At 39.9% G+C, this 15,341-nt stretch overlaps 1 protein-coding gene across 1 annotated transcript; it reads right to left on the bottom strand.

Annotated features, from left to right (window-relative positions):
- Positions 1-1,913: 1,913 nt before the first annotated feature.
- cyp27a1.1 (cytochrome P450, family 27, subfamily A, polypeptide 1.1) lies at positions 1,914-13,859 on the bottom strand. The gene is made up of 9 exons (XM_085250730.1): positions 13,411-13,859; positions 12,767-12,948; positions 10,736-10,935; positions 10,372-10,569; positions 7,731-7,894; positions 7,388-7,554; positions 7,001-7,082; positions 6,640-6,840; positions 1,914-6,342 (listed from the first exon to the last, which is right to left on the bottom strand). Exons 1-9 carry the CDS (start codon positions 13,705-13,707, stop codon positions 6,226-6,228), a joined length of 1,608 nt encoding a protein of 535 aa, XP_085106856.1. The 5' UTR covers positions 13,708-13,859; the 3' UTR covers positions 1,914-6,225.
- Between the last annotated feature and the right edge of the window lie 1,482 nt (positions 13,860-15,341).

Here is a 15,341-nt window from a genome sequence, read left to right as displayed (position 1 = left end):
CCTTGACAGCATCCACGCTGAACGTAAATGAGCTGGATTACCCCCAAGATGTAACCGTGAGGATGCAAGGAGCAGAAATACTGAAGGTGAACAAGTTTAAGTACCTGGGGTCAACCATCCAAAGCAACGGGCGATGCACAGGAGAGGTGAAGAAGAGAGTGCAGGCAGGGTGGAGTGGGTGGAAAGGAGTGAAAGGGAAAGTTTGCAACATGGTAGGGAGACCTGCCACAACGTATGGTTTGGAGTCAGTGGCAGGAGGCGTAGATATGGAGAACATGCAGACGATTGGTATGACAGAGGCGAATGCTATGGACAGGGTGGCAGATAAAGCCAAAGCTGACAACACTTCAATAAAAACCGAGACTCCGATCGATGCACGAGAAGAAGAAGCACACTTTTTTTCTTTTTATAATCTGTACCTACCTTCTCTTGTATCTTCAGTAACAATGCCGAAAATGTTATACCTTCAGATTTCCCCGTTAGAAAAAGCCAATTAATTGCTTCCATTTAACACTACAACTCAACCAGTATTTTTTGACTCAATAATAAAGCCCATCTATGAAAAGCCTTCAGCTGATCCAACATGCTGCAGCTAGAGTCCTGACAGGGATTAGGAAGAGAGAACATATTTCTCCCATACCGGCTTCTCTTCACTGGTTCCCTGTTAAATTCAGAATCCAATCTAAAATCCTGCTTCTCACACACAAGTTCTTGAACAATCAGTCCCCATCTTATCTTAATTACCTTATAGTACCATATCACCCCATTAGAGCACTTCACTCTCGCATTGCAGGCTTACTTGTTGTTCCTAGAGTATTTGAAAGTAGAATGGGAGGCAGAGCCTTCAGTTTTCAGGCCCCTCTTCTATAGAACCAGCTTCCAGTTTGGATTCAGAAGACAGACACTATCTCTACTTTTAAGATCAGGCTTAACACTTTCCTTATATAGCAATCCTAATTCACTTGCTTGATCACGTAACATATAAATTAACACATTAGTACACTGTGCAGATAATAACAGACACAATTACATAGACTTTATCAGAAAAACATTTTACCTTAACAAAGATATATAATTTGAGTAAAATGAAGATAAACAATTAACAGAAACTGAACAATTCACCTCATTCAGTCTTTTGAGTGTACCATGGGTTTCATAACATACTTTCAGAGTACTTTCAGACATGTGGCTTAGGTACAAGGTGATATAGAGATTAAACAGCGTTTTTTCTTTCTCTGTCTCTCTCTCATGCTCACTTTCTTTTTGTCTTGTCCCACTTTCCAGCACATGCTGCTCCTTTTTCTCCAAACTTCTAACAAAGAAAATGTTGTAGCCATTTTAGTTTCCTTCAAAAAGTGTTAACTCAGTTAAAGGTTTTCATGAAGTTAGCACTGTTGCCTCACAGCAAAAAAAGGTCCTGAGTTCGACTCTACCATCAGGCTGGAGTCCTTTCTGTGTGGAGTTGCATGTTCTCCCTGTGTTTGCGTGGGTTCTCTCTGTGTTTGCGTGGGTTCTCTCTGGGTACTCCAGCTTCCTTCAACAGTCCAATGGCATTCAGTTGGTGGGGTTAAGGTGACTGGTGATTCTAAATTGCTCATAGGTGTGAATGTGAGCATGAATGGTTGTTGGATTCTCTGTGTTAGCCCTGCAACAGACTGGCGATGTCTCCAAGATGTACCCTGCCTCTCACCCTGTGGTAGCTGGGATAGCCTCCTGTCCCCCATTCCCCAGCTCAACTCTGACAAGGACAATAACTGAATAAACTAAATAAACTGCACAGATGGATAAAACCTGTCATACATTGCATTATATGTATATACAATAATCATCTTTTATTGAATTGATTTAAAAAAAACAGTTTAGATGTGTTTTTCTATTAGAAAAAGCTCATCTGATGATTTTCAAATCACGTAAAGGAATGAAAAAATAAAGGAGGTTAAAGATTTTAAGTTTTTAGGAATAATTTTAGATTTACATCTCAAATTTGATAAGCATGTAAAGAAGATTTCAAAGATGGTTAAGGTTAATCTGACTTGTCTTAAGTTAACTCGGCATTACATACCCACTTCAGCACCTCAGTTATTTATGCATTTGTTAAGGGTTCAAATATTGAGGAGGGATACAGGAGGAAATCCAAATAACAACACTGATCCGGCCGGGTGGAGTCAAACGATGAGTTTAATGAACACACGTGTGGGAGATGAACACTGTACGCAGACAGCATCGATCTCACTCGAACAATACACAATCAGTTGTTTTTATACCTTCAGGGAAATTTATGACGCCCCCTCATGCGTCATCACATGCATAAGTTTCAAAACCACAATGACTTTTAACACAGTTTGAAAAAGCAACATCGCCTCGTCTCCATGCCAGGTGTCTTCCTGTCGCTGCCGGACGCTCGCTTATCGTCTGGAACATCAGCAGCAGTTCTGCAACAAACTGTTCTTTTGTAGGCACAATTTTGCAGTCACAAGCAAAATATGATTAACCTCTCACCTAAAAATGAGTCTATCTACTGTGCGTGTGTGGGTGTGTATGTGTCAACCTGAAATGCACTCAGTTTCACCTCTCACCTCACCAGCTAAACCTTGTAACCTTTCCACCAGACCAGAGGCTCATCCTTATGTGTAATAACCTAACTGAAACTATATCTGTAACATGTTGAATAAATTTTTTAATCAAGAACCTCTACTAAAAGCTTAATCAAAAGATATAAATGAATAAAAGACAACAATGAATAACCTGGTTAGTCAAATAGCATCCTCCCAACAGCTCCTCAAAGTAACTTACACTTAGACTCTGCTTTAGTTTCACTTTCACAAGCACGCTCTGCAAAAGCCTGCACTTCCTGTCTACTTTGGCACAGAGTGTACTCAGAGTTAGGCCTTTCTTTTATAATGCAATGTAATCTACATATAAACATTTAAGATTATGAAAAGCATTCCAAAGCATTTAAGATTATCGATTTAACTCAACAGTTTAAAGTGGTTATAACTGCACCTGTAATAAAGGCTAATTGGGTGCCAATATGTTTAAACATCTGAATACAATATCAATGCTGTAGATTATGTTATTAATGCAATGATAATGATGATGACCATGAACAATAGCAGTAAAGTATTTCTCTGATCTCCACACATTCCATGATATTCTCTCATTTTTCATATTTTATGACAGTTTGGACTCAAGCAGCACCATCTACAGTTCAGCATCCTTATATAATCAATCTTTGAAAATAATGGATAAAAAATCTGTTTGGTGGAATCATTGTCACATTTTAAAGAAATATAATTGACTTAGTTTAGGAGCTTCAATCACTTGTGTTGTCTTAAATTACCCTTCAAGTGTATAAATAGGCTGGTCCCAGAGTGTCTAATAGATACATCCAAAGACAAGATAGTAATCGCATTACTAGGAGTATAGTGAATGTAGAGCTGGGCGATAGAACGATAACGATATGTATCGCGATATAACTTTTACTCGATAGAGAAATTAAGCTATCGCGATAGACCTCGCCGCTCTTGTCCTCTTAAAAAAAAAAAAAAAAAAAAAAAAAAAAAAAGATCAGCCAATCCAAATTAAGTAGCGCAGAGCCGAACCAATCACAGCCGCAGCGTCACGTCGCGTGACTTGTAACGTACAGCACAAGTGCCAAGCCGCATGTGTGTTTGTTTGGGAAGCAGCCAGCGGGTAATGGAGGAAATGAGTGTGCCGACTAGAAAAATCAACCGAGCGTGACCGAAGAGAAAACAGATAATGGTTCCAACGCCGGAGAGATTGTCGAACGGAAGAGCCATAGAAGTTCCGTAGTGTGAAGGTATTTCGGCTATTTCAAGTCTGACAAAAAACAGAGTAGCGTGCACTGTAAATTGTGCCGAAAGCAAGTCTGGAAATACAATGAACTGGTGCATGCGTCACACTGTGCGCCACGTTATTGTTTCGGTGAAATTAATTTCTACAATACTGTTAATTCTACTCTCTGCAGTGTTTAAATGCTTACATATACACACAGTTACTGTCCCTCCACACATACGACTCGGTTCTGCTTCTATGCCCCAGCTTTGTTTACTTTTTCCCACCGAGGCTTCTAGACTTCTGATTGGCCAACATTTCTGCACGGTTAGGAATCTAGCGCCACCTGCTGCTTTGGCATGTTCATAGCAGCGTTTTCCTTCATTTCTGCCTTTATGTGTGGACGGGATTATTTTTTAAAACGAAAACGGAAAATCTCCGTTTTCAAAAATACCCGTGTACGTGTGGACGTAGCCTCAGTCTCTGACTGGAAGCGCTAATTCGTCATTCGGCTTTTGTCAGACTAAAGTAACCGTTAAAACTGTTTGAAAAGCTAAGCTATACAACAAGGAGAGATTGAGAATTTCCTTTTAGTTCTCAGTTTATTTGATATTGACAAAAGTTAGTCAGTTTTGTCTGTTCTTCTGTAAAACAAACTAAGATTTATTTTTAGAATTAATATTTTGTTTCTAAGTGGAATTGACAATTTAGTAGTCTGTTTCGTTTGTTCTATTTTGAAACTTAAACGCTTTAGCGGCTGCCTTTTGTGTAGTTTGCAATATTTGCCTTTATTTATCTGAAAAAGTCTCATGTTCCTTAAGTACATCTACCCTGTTGAACTTATTATGGGAAATAAATAATATAATAAATAAATAAAAACAAGCTGCTGATTATTTCACATTTTACTTGTGAGCAACGGCACATTTAAATCTTACAAATATAGTTATTTGGCTTATATCGTGATAGATATCGTTATCGCCTGAAATGAAAAAAACATATCGTGATATGAAAAAATCTCATATCGCCCAGCTCTAAGTGAATGGCAACCGCAAAATATCATATCGCAGATCTAAATTTGGACAATCAGCGTTTTCCATAAAGGCTTGCCATCTGTGGAACACACTTCCATCTGATATCAAATTGATTACAGATGTTAGTTCCTTTACATTGAAGGTTAAAAGTTAGTTAAAGGGAAATCAGAGCTGTAGTGATTTCAATTAATCTTTTTTTTGTGGGGTTTGTTTGTTTGTTTTTACATTGTCTGTTAATTGTAGCTGTATTCATGGTGTATTTTGGTTTCATGAAAATGTATGTTTTAACTCTGTGTATTGTGAATGTAAGCCCAACAAGGGACAATTGTTGAAAATTAGCTATAGCTGTAATGTTATGTGCAGCACATCAGTTTTATGTTTTATACTTGGACTATGTTAAACTGCACTGTCTGTTTTAAATAAAGAATTATTATTATATCACTAAGTACACTAAGAGATTATGAGAGGATGGATATACAGAACTATAAGCTGACTGCTGCAGTACATATGTAACACCTGCTTAGTATAGTAGGGTTAAACTTATAGACTAGATTCGAGAGGAGTAAAATAAATTTGAGAGAATTGAGTGTTGAACAGCCGGCAGATTTATTACAATGTTACAGTGGTGCAATAATCCAATGTAAACAGCATAGAAAATTAACAGAAGATCAACAGAGAAGAGCGCTCTTTTGAAAATAACAACAAAATAAAATAAAATAAGTAGTCTCTTTAGACCTGACTCCTGATGAGCAGGATATTGGGAGTTCAATAGTTTCCCAGAGAAACAATCCGTATAAAGTAAGCAGTTTTTGCTCTTGCTTATCTGAAATCCTGCGATTCGAAGTAATTCAGACTGTAGCTCTACTCCTGCATCCAGAACAGCTGGCCACACTGCTTTTGGATTCGCCAAGAGTTTTCACAGGGTCTGGCTCGCCATCCATATCCAGAACCACTTCAGATCCAGGATCACAAAAAACCAGTCGGAATTCCCAAGAAACAAATACACGCTCTGCCTGGTTTTGGTCGAGAGTAAAACACATAAAGGCCTTGTGTAGCTTGTTATTTGCTCTCGGTGTCTTGCTCCGTTTTGCCTAGCTTAATGCAGCAACGTGCTTTTGTTGCATTCACTGAACTACGGAAAATCAAAGTGTGTTCAAGGGGTGTCGGAAATAATAATACCAGGTAAAAACAAGAAAATACTAGTAACCATGTCTATAGGGGTTACACATACATAGAGGAACAGTGTTAAGTTGAACTCTTATAGCATTACTTTGATGATACAACATTTAAAATTGGATGAGTTTAGGCATTTCAATTTGTGATTACAAAGGTTTAAAATCCTCTGCTCCCGTCTCACTGACTTAATACAAACCACCATCACTCAGTCTGCTGTCTTTTCTTATCTTCTGTCCACAAAGTGCAAATTTAGTTGTTTGTCTGGTATCAGAACTGTGCGGCTGATGGATTTCAGCTCTCCCAGTGTGGGGTCGGGTTTGATTTCAAACTGCCTGATAAGCTGTGAAAAAAAAATAGAGTTAGTGAGTTGTCTGAAACGTGGATGACAATTGATTTGAATATGGACAAATGTATTATCCCACACAATCACAAACAACAGAGATGCATAAGACACGTATATACCCTTCAGCATTAATGAAGCCGTTCCAGATTTCCGTCAGATTTTTTCCCACTTTCCATGAGACCCCTCCCCCCCCAAACCCCCGCACTTATTGTTGGACACACCTGGGTCACATTTAAAAAAATCCAGGAGTTTCCCTGGGATGTTCAGCAGTTTTTTCTCCTTCTTGTCACTTACTTGAAACAGGAGCAGATACATCTCGAGCTCAGCAATCCTGCGACCGACACAGCCTCTTACTCCAAAGCCAAACGGGATGGAGCCGAAGGGGTTTGGCCTCTCACGGCCGTCTCGGAGCCATCGCTCTGGCTTAAATGTGAACGAGTCGGGGAATGTGTCCTCATCATGGCTGATGGCATAGTGACAAAAGGTGAACGGCGTCTGTAAAGCAATCAACAACTGGAAGTCAACACAATATGGAATACTGATCCTCCCTTATAACACAATAGCCTTTTTATATCCAGGCATCATAAATATGTCTTATTAAGTTAATACAAAAAGCACTCACAAACAATCTAACAATGGTTAAAAGCAGACCTACTTTTTTTGGGAACTCATATCCACCAATAGAAACATTCTTTTCTGCAATGATCCTCGCATTCATAGAAACAACAGGATACATCCTGCAAGACAAGTTATTTTTTGTTTGCATGTTACTTTAGGCTGGTTCATAGTCTGGCTTCTTCTTAAGCAGGTGAATAAGAATGTTGACTGATGAATTAGTCTACATTTAACCTGTTAAGAGCCATGAGTTCAAATAAAACCCATTTTGGCTGCTAAATAGACAAACTTCAGGAAACTTGAAGCTTATTTTCACTTTCAAAGATTTTCAGTTTGGCTGTTACAAATATGTGAAAACTATCTACTAAAAACATGTTTGTTTCCTGCATTAATCGCTTCAGTTAAAGCTAAATTGCAGCAGTCTCACCTCAGCGTCTCTTTGATAACTGCCTTTAAATATGGCATGCCAGTGATGTCAGCAGCGGTGGGGATCCGGTCTAATGGTACCATAGTGGACACTTCTTTATAGAGTCTTTCCTGGATATCAGGGTTCTTGGAAAGCTCGTGCAAAGCCCACGTGAGAGTGTTGGAGGTCTTGGGAGTTTAAAAAATGTGAAAGTAAACTTTTGAAGACATATATGCTGAGCCTTGCATACATGTACGTGCAAAAGAAAAGTGAATACACCGAGTGGTGAGCTTTGATGATTAGAGCCGTGCAGAGTGCCTTTTTACATGTGATTTTTTATTACTAGTATTGGTATTCCATTTACCGTGTCCACTCCAGCTAAGAGGAGCTCAGTGACGCTGCCATACACATCTTTAGTGCTCATCTGCGTGTTTGAGAGTAGGTATGTCAGGTATTCACCCTCCACATCCTGCTTGTTGTCAACCCGCTGCTGAATCATCTCCAACTTCTTGTCAATCAATTTTTTGGCTAGAACAGGTGCATAAAAATGGTGCAAAAAAAAAAAAAAAGTTGGAACACTGTATAATATCAGTCAAAACAGAATGCAGTCATTTACTCATAAGCCCATATTTTACTAGCAACAGGACATAGGATGAAATATACTGTATCAACTGAGACAATTTATTATTTCATGAAACATATTAGCTTGGGTTCAATTTGATGGAAACAACATATCTTTAAAACGTAGGGACAGTTGCACCAAACTGGCAACAGTTCAGTACCATCAGTACCATAACTGGTACTTTTATATCTTTTATATCCATAACTTGATATAAAAAAAGAGCATCTTATAGAGGCAGTGTTTCTCAGAGGTAAAGATAGATTATTCACCAATCTGCAACAAAAGACCATAATCTAGAAATGCTGCCATCTACTCTGGGACAAAGCTCATTTAAAATAGAGGCAAAGTGGAAAACCGATCTGTTTGTTTGTTTCACTTTATTAAAGACACACATGGGCCCATAAAAAAATTAATTCCATAGCGTTACACAGTTATATAAAGGCTAAAATGTCAATGGTTCCATAATTTTGAATAAAACCTAACTGAACTTAGTGCAGGGTCAGTCAGAGATACAGTTATATGGGTCCGCTGCCACTGGCCAGCGAGCCTTGAAGCTACAAATGCTGGCCTAGGACCACCTGCTGGCATGATGGGAACACCCACGAGGACAGCCATGGCTGGTAATAACGGACCGACTGGTCCTGGCCCCACGAAGGCCACCGACTAACCCTTTTTCATCTGGGTTTTCTCCACAGGTCCCGGCCGTTACGGACACCATGCCCAGCTCACCTAGGGCTGCATAGGCATTGGGGCAGGAATGCTGGAGATGTGGGCAACCGGGGTATCTCCGTTGGGACTGCCCGTTAATGGAGGTGGGACAGGTGCTACGTATTGCCAGCCCTCCGATGCCCTACCCTGATTCAGGAGAGACATACCGTTTACCGGTAAGGTGCCCAGGGGGTATATGCCAGGCTTTAGTGAACTCGGGCTGTACGCAGACCCTGGTCCACCAAACCCTGCTGGAGGCTGAGTGGGTGGAGGTGAAGTGTGTGCACGGGGACATTCATAAATGTCCCTCAGTGCAAATAGAAATTAGATATCAGGAAATCTGGAATCTGGTCCGGCGGACGGAGCAGTGCCAGGCAGCGCTTGTGCGGGTGAAAAAAGCCCCCTGTGGATAACTGCTGTTCCACACACCTAACAGCTCCCTCCTTTTTATTCTGCAGACCGAGGAAATGAACCATTCGGCTTGTTATCAGCACTCAGTTCAAAAGTCTGTATCTCAGATGGTATATGGTGCATCAGTACCTGTGAAAGTCTGGAAATGCTCCATAAATGCTGAAAGGTATCGCATTGCATATTTCATCAGGATAATGTTAAACTGCATACTGCATCTATTCCAACAGCATGGCTTTTTACTAGATGAGTCCAAATGCTGAACCGGTCTGCCTGCGGTTTAGACCTTTCACCAACTGAAAACTTTCAGACCATCACGAAATGTTCCTCTGGCAAAAGTCCAGCAGCTGGTCTCCTGTTGTTGTTGACTGTTGCTAAAAGAAGAGGACATGCTGCACAGTAGAAAACATGGCCCGTTTTGTTGCTGCCAATTGCCATGTGTCTCTGTACTGAAGCCCTGTTTTGGACCCAAAGTGCAGGATGCAGAGGACAGGACATGAAATCAATTTAACTTTAACTAAACCAAGAAAATTAAAGCAGAGGGTTACACAGCACGTGTATAAGGGAGAACATGACAAGGAATATAGACAAACAAGAGGGAAGGGGGCAAAGTGGAGACACCTGGTGAGAAAAGCTGAACTGAATCCGAGCTGAATTGAACATAATGCACATGAGACAAGAAACTATCAAAATAAAACAGGAAATGAACAGTTGACAGATCCGCATACGTGGACTTTACACAGAAACAAAAAACAAATACTGGGACTAAACTTACTACACACATGTCTTTTTGACACATGACACTGAGGACTAAGCACAGATAAGACAAGGGAAGACACAGGAACAGACGAAGGCAAAAATAAAAGGGCACCCAAAGCATAAACTGAACATACATAACCTGTTACTAAAAACTGGGAGGAGCAAATTTGATGCCAAATACTAAATAGGGGTTTATAACACAAAATGGTTCACTCTGCTACTTCACCATATTACACTACATAGCACTACATCTCTGGATAAAAGATAAAAGATGCTGAATGGTGCACATGTAGTAAAGTAACTGTAAAAGGATTCTGAATCCTCAATAAGATAAGAAAAGCACTGTATAAATACCAGCTGATAGAGAATAAGGCTGTGGCTCCTTACGGGAAGTTGGTGCAAAAACCCCCCACAGATTTATTTTTTTCTTTTTATAATAATGTTTATTGTTTCCTAACACTCTAAAACTTAACTAAAACATCAGGACTGTGAGGTTCAAACTGCTCACCAAAGCTGAAGATGCCCTCCCAGCCAGCAATGTAACGTCCCCAGTAGGGCAGCAGATTCCGGCTCCACTTGGGAAGAATAAACACTATCATGTTGTAGGAGAGCATCTGGGCTATGGAATTGATGAAATCTTGTGTACCACCAGGAATTTCCTCTTCCAGACAACCAAGCCTTGTCTCAAACAATATGGAGGCAATTCCTGAATGGATAAGAAAAAGAAAAGGCACTGAATCTAGCAACAAATTTTTTTCTTAACTTTTAGCTTCCTTTAAACTTTAGTTTGAAAATAATATTTTTTTCATTTAGTTCATTAAACAAATATGTTATTTAGCATTCAGCATTTGCAGTTTTAACCATCAGACTACCTTCTAGTGAAAACAGATAAAGCTCATTGGCAATGTTGGTCACAAAGTCTCCTGTTGGGCTGCACTGGCACAGACTGCGCATCTTCTTGGTGAAGTCTTTAACCACATCATTGATAATCCCAGAATACTGGGCCGAGTCCTTCGGATTCAGCATCCGCTTGTTAAGCACCACCCTCAGCTTGTACCACCTCTCTCCATCCCTGTTGGAACAGAAACATGTTTGCACTGAAATAAATAAATCCAAACGCAAACACAACAAAGAGTCTGAACTATGATACACTTGTGCATCCATTATGGCTGATTTTCTGCTACATTTTTCCATTCAACCAGTTTGTAGCCAGTAAACTAAAGAGCTCACACAAATATCTAAGCTGGCTGTGGTCTGCAGTTTGTTTGCTACTATGCTTACACGCGCACGCACACACGCACACACACACACACACACACACACACACACACACACACACACACACATATATGTATATAAAATGCATAGAAACATTGAGAGAGTGCATCCTTCATTTTGAGCACTATTTTAAACCAGTTTGTCTTGTGAACAAAGTAACCTTTTGTGTTTAAAGTGCAGCACAACAGACAGACCTGACCTTCATTGACTACTTTGATTATTTACTGATATTTACTGACTGGTATCTGTCACGGCGAGTGGAGTGAGCCGTGTAGAGGAAATGAAAGAGGATCCAATTACAGGCACTTGCTGAGATGCGAATGTGGTTTATTGTAGAACAAAGATGGAAATGGCAAAACGGAACAAAAATAATCTATACTGAGACAAACTAAACTATTGAACAGCAAACATGAACACAAAGGAATGTAAACAAAAGGTACATGATGGCGACAGCAGGGAAACCACACAGTAGATACGCAGACAGACCAGCGACTACAACAACAGAAGACACGACTTAAATACACTCAGGGAATACAGGGAGATTCCACACAGGTGGCGAACACAGCTGGAAGTAATTGACAAGAGGAGACAAGGAAGGCAAACTGAATACACTCACATAAGACACAGACTTTCACAACAAAACAGGAAACAAGAAACGCAGACTCGACACAGAGGCAGACAGAATATAACACATGGAACTCAAACTATGCTAAACATGAGACACAACCGAAGAACAAATCCTTAAACACGAATAAACAGAAACATAGAATTCTAATAATAATCAGCAAAGCACACGAGTCTCAGAAAACAATCCAAAATGCAAAAATAAACTAAAACTTAAATAAGTTAGTTTTAGTTTATAAAATATAAGAAACTCAAAATGCTGGGTCGAAACGACCCAGAACCGTGACAGTATCACTGATGCCAAATTTAATCATTTAACATTTTTTGCCATTGGTGCATCGTTCTGATGCAGTATTTACTGATATCACATTGCTATTAGTGTTCCCTGCATCAGATTTCTTCAACAAGCCTGTGATGAGTTTATTAAACTGTGGCTCTGACTGTTGACCTAGAAAAACACCAGAGTATTACTTCTGGTGTTTTCCTCAAAATCCTCAAACTTTCTTGTAATTTCCAGCTTTTCATAATAATATGACAGATATTGGGTGTGGAGCCCACTGTCTTCAGATAAACAACACAGTTTAAAATCTGCTCAGCCTTTTAGTTTCATTTGATTGCCTAATATGGTGGTTCTCAAACTGAGCCTTTGCAGATGGTGAAGGAATGACCACCATCTGCAATATAAATTTTATTTTTGCAACATAAATAGGTTTACTGCTGCTACTGCACTGAGCCTGACAGAGCTAAAATTAAACATTGATCCCCTTATATTGTCACCGGTTCATAAAACTTGTGGAGCATTAACATTTTTCTGATTTCTTATCTTTATGGAATATACCAGCCTGAGAGCAATCTATTTAACCCAAATAGGTCAAAAACAATCCCTTCCACTCATAATAAAACTCTTTCCCTGGAAATCTGTTACGTATTAGAATCTAAGCAATCACAATGAGATTATTTTTTAGGTGGGGCAGAATTACTACACTGTTTGGTAGTCTTACTCTGTAAAAGGTCCATAGCCGAATCCTCTCATGTCACGATATTCCCTCCACACACTCATGTCTCCTCTACAAGGGAACTTCTCATCCTTCCTCAGCAGCTCGGCCAAAAGCTCTGGGGTGCTCAAGGATATTGATCTGAGTCCGTCTCTGTAAATGGGCCCATACAGCTGCTTCTCATAGATCTGACGGTGGAAAAGTGATAAAGGTAGAGCTGCATTCTTATAGAATAAAGATGAAGACATTTGGGGATTTTTGCAATGTGTAATTTAAAAAGCAGACATTATATTTAATCAGTCAGTAATCAGATGCCAGAGGTCAGTGTGTGCTGGAGTGGCTGCATGTGATTCATCAGAGAAAGAAAGCAGCCCAAGACTCTGTGTCAGTTAGCTGTGAGACAAGCTGATACTGTCTGAAGGTAACTATGGACAAAAAAGTCATACAACCAGCCCAACATTTTCTATTATTTATTGTCACTGGAGGAAAATGCAGTCACTTGTAAACCCATGACCTCTCAGATTATCAAATTTGTCACCAGGGTTTCTGAAATGCATCAGGTGGAAAACACAAAACATCTTTGACATCGAACTGAAACAAGCACATATCACTGTGAGTGAACATAATAAAGATCATGCACTGCAGCCTACCTGAAGCTCATGCATACGTTTGTAGAAACCCTGAAACACCACTCTGCAAAGAAACTCCAAGAAGCTGACATGTGGGAGATCTTCCACTGTCCGAGGCTTTTTCTGGATGGTGGAGAGGGCCCCTGAGGCAGGGGAGACCCTTGCAACCCCTCTGGAGCAGACTGGGGCCAGGGAGATAGGGCACAGCAGCAGTGAGCTGCATTTTCTCTTCACCAGTCTACTGGACAGCCATGCAGCCATTATGAGGGGAGAATAGAAAATACAGAGAGCTCCTATTGCATGCAGAAGACTAGCCATAAAGGGAGGCGCCACATCTTGCTAAATGTTTAACCCTTCCAGCCCAGCTCTTAAGGATCAACAAAGACAAGAAGCCACAAAGGACCACAAATGGAAAAATACCTAAACTCACATTTTTCTGCTCAGTAACAGTGAGATGGCTGCTTTTAAGCAAGCCTGACTATAGTGTCAAAGTAAATCAATGACTGTTTCTAGTTACTGAATCAAAAGAATGCTTTTAATTTAAAACACATTTGTGTGATGAGCGAAACAGATGTGAGATCTGATCAACACGACTTTCAGTCTCCAGTAAACATGCTTTGGATACTGCAAGAGTTATATTTTTGTGTGTGTCTCATCTCAGTACCCTCCTACTGTACTGTACAGTGAATACAGAAAGGCAAGCAGAGGTGATAGAGATCCACTTCCACACCCTTTAATCATACACAACAAAAAAAGACCAGTCTAGTACAGTCAGTCATGCGAAACAGAAAGTATATGCTTCCTTTTCTAAAGTTGCTTCAAAAGGACTTCAGAGGACAAGTAGCAACCAGGTGCTTCTTATTAAATACACTTTATTAACTGATCATTAGTAAGAGTAATCGCCTGTGTAAAAGCAGACGTTTTGGCAGTTTTCTGGTCTGAAGCATTCAGGTGCATGTTACCATAATGCCACAATCTTCCCAGAAGTGGGCATCCCAATTAATTCACCCAAGATCGCATCGTGCAGCCCTCAGAGAAACTGTAAAAAAAAACAAAACCCTGAGCTCCATCTCAAACTCTGAAGGCCTCAGTCAGCATGATAGTTCATGATAGCACAATTAAAAAAAGACTGAGCAAGTTTGGAAGAGTTGCCAGGAGAAATCCTCTACTCTAAAAAGAGCAGGGCAGCACAGGTTATGTTCAAAAAGCTGCATCTGAACAAACCGCAAAACTTGCGGACCGATGAAACCATACGACCAGATGTTTGATCAGCATGCATAGAAGTATGTTTGGAGATAACTAAACACATTATAGCAACAGTGAAGCAAGGTAGTGAAGGGGTGATGATTTGGGCAGCTTGCAGTCTTCAAGTCAACCATAAGGTCCTCATTGTACCAAAGCATTCTGTCACATGTGGTGATGGACATGTGGTGGTGTGACCTCAAAAGAGCTGTGAATGAATGAATGCTCAATGGCCTAAAACAACAATGTAAAACAAAGTGGATGCTAGACTGATAAATAGAAAACAATTATGTTATCACTGCTAAATGTGGTTCTATCATGGGGTGCACTTAGGTGTTCAGAAGCTTCTTCTGCATTTTAGTTCAGTTTTTGTCAAATAAATCACATTGTGTAAATAGGCAGTGTCTTATTTTTCACCTCATTTTAAGGCTTGCTGCTGATTTATATGTGAAAACTATAACTTTAACTACAACTATAACCTGCAGGGCTGGACTGGAACAAAAGAATCGGCCCGGGCATTTTGACTAGAGACCGGCCCACCAGGTATTATAGGAAAAGCCATAAAGCCTTTGAACGAAAACAAACGCTGTTGTCACAGTGACGTACAGTCTTGTTGGTATATGTATGATTTCTATACATTTTACATCAGATAAAAACTTTGGTTGTAAGATTCAGATAATTATTTGTTAAAAGCGAGACATTTTAAATGA

The sequence above is a fragment of the Mchenga conophoros genome, linkage group LG16 (assembly GCF_057382185.1).
Source record: "Mchenga conophoros isolate Kocher_MC1m ecotype Shallow Benthic linkage group LG16, M_conophoros_male_GT1.1, whole genome shotgun sequence".
NCBI lineage: Eukaryota > Metazoa > Chordata > Actinopteri > Cichliformes > Cichlidae > Mchenga > Mchenga conophoros.
Note: the sequence above shows the minus strand (reverse complement) of the source record. Positions and strands in the feature narration are given on the sequence as shown.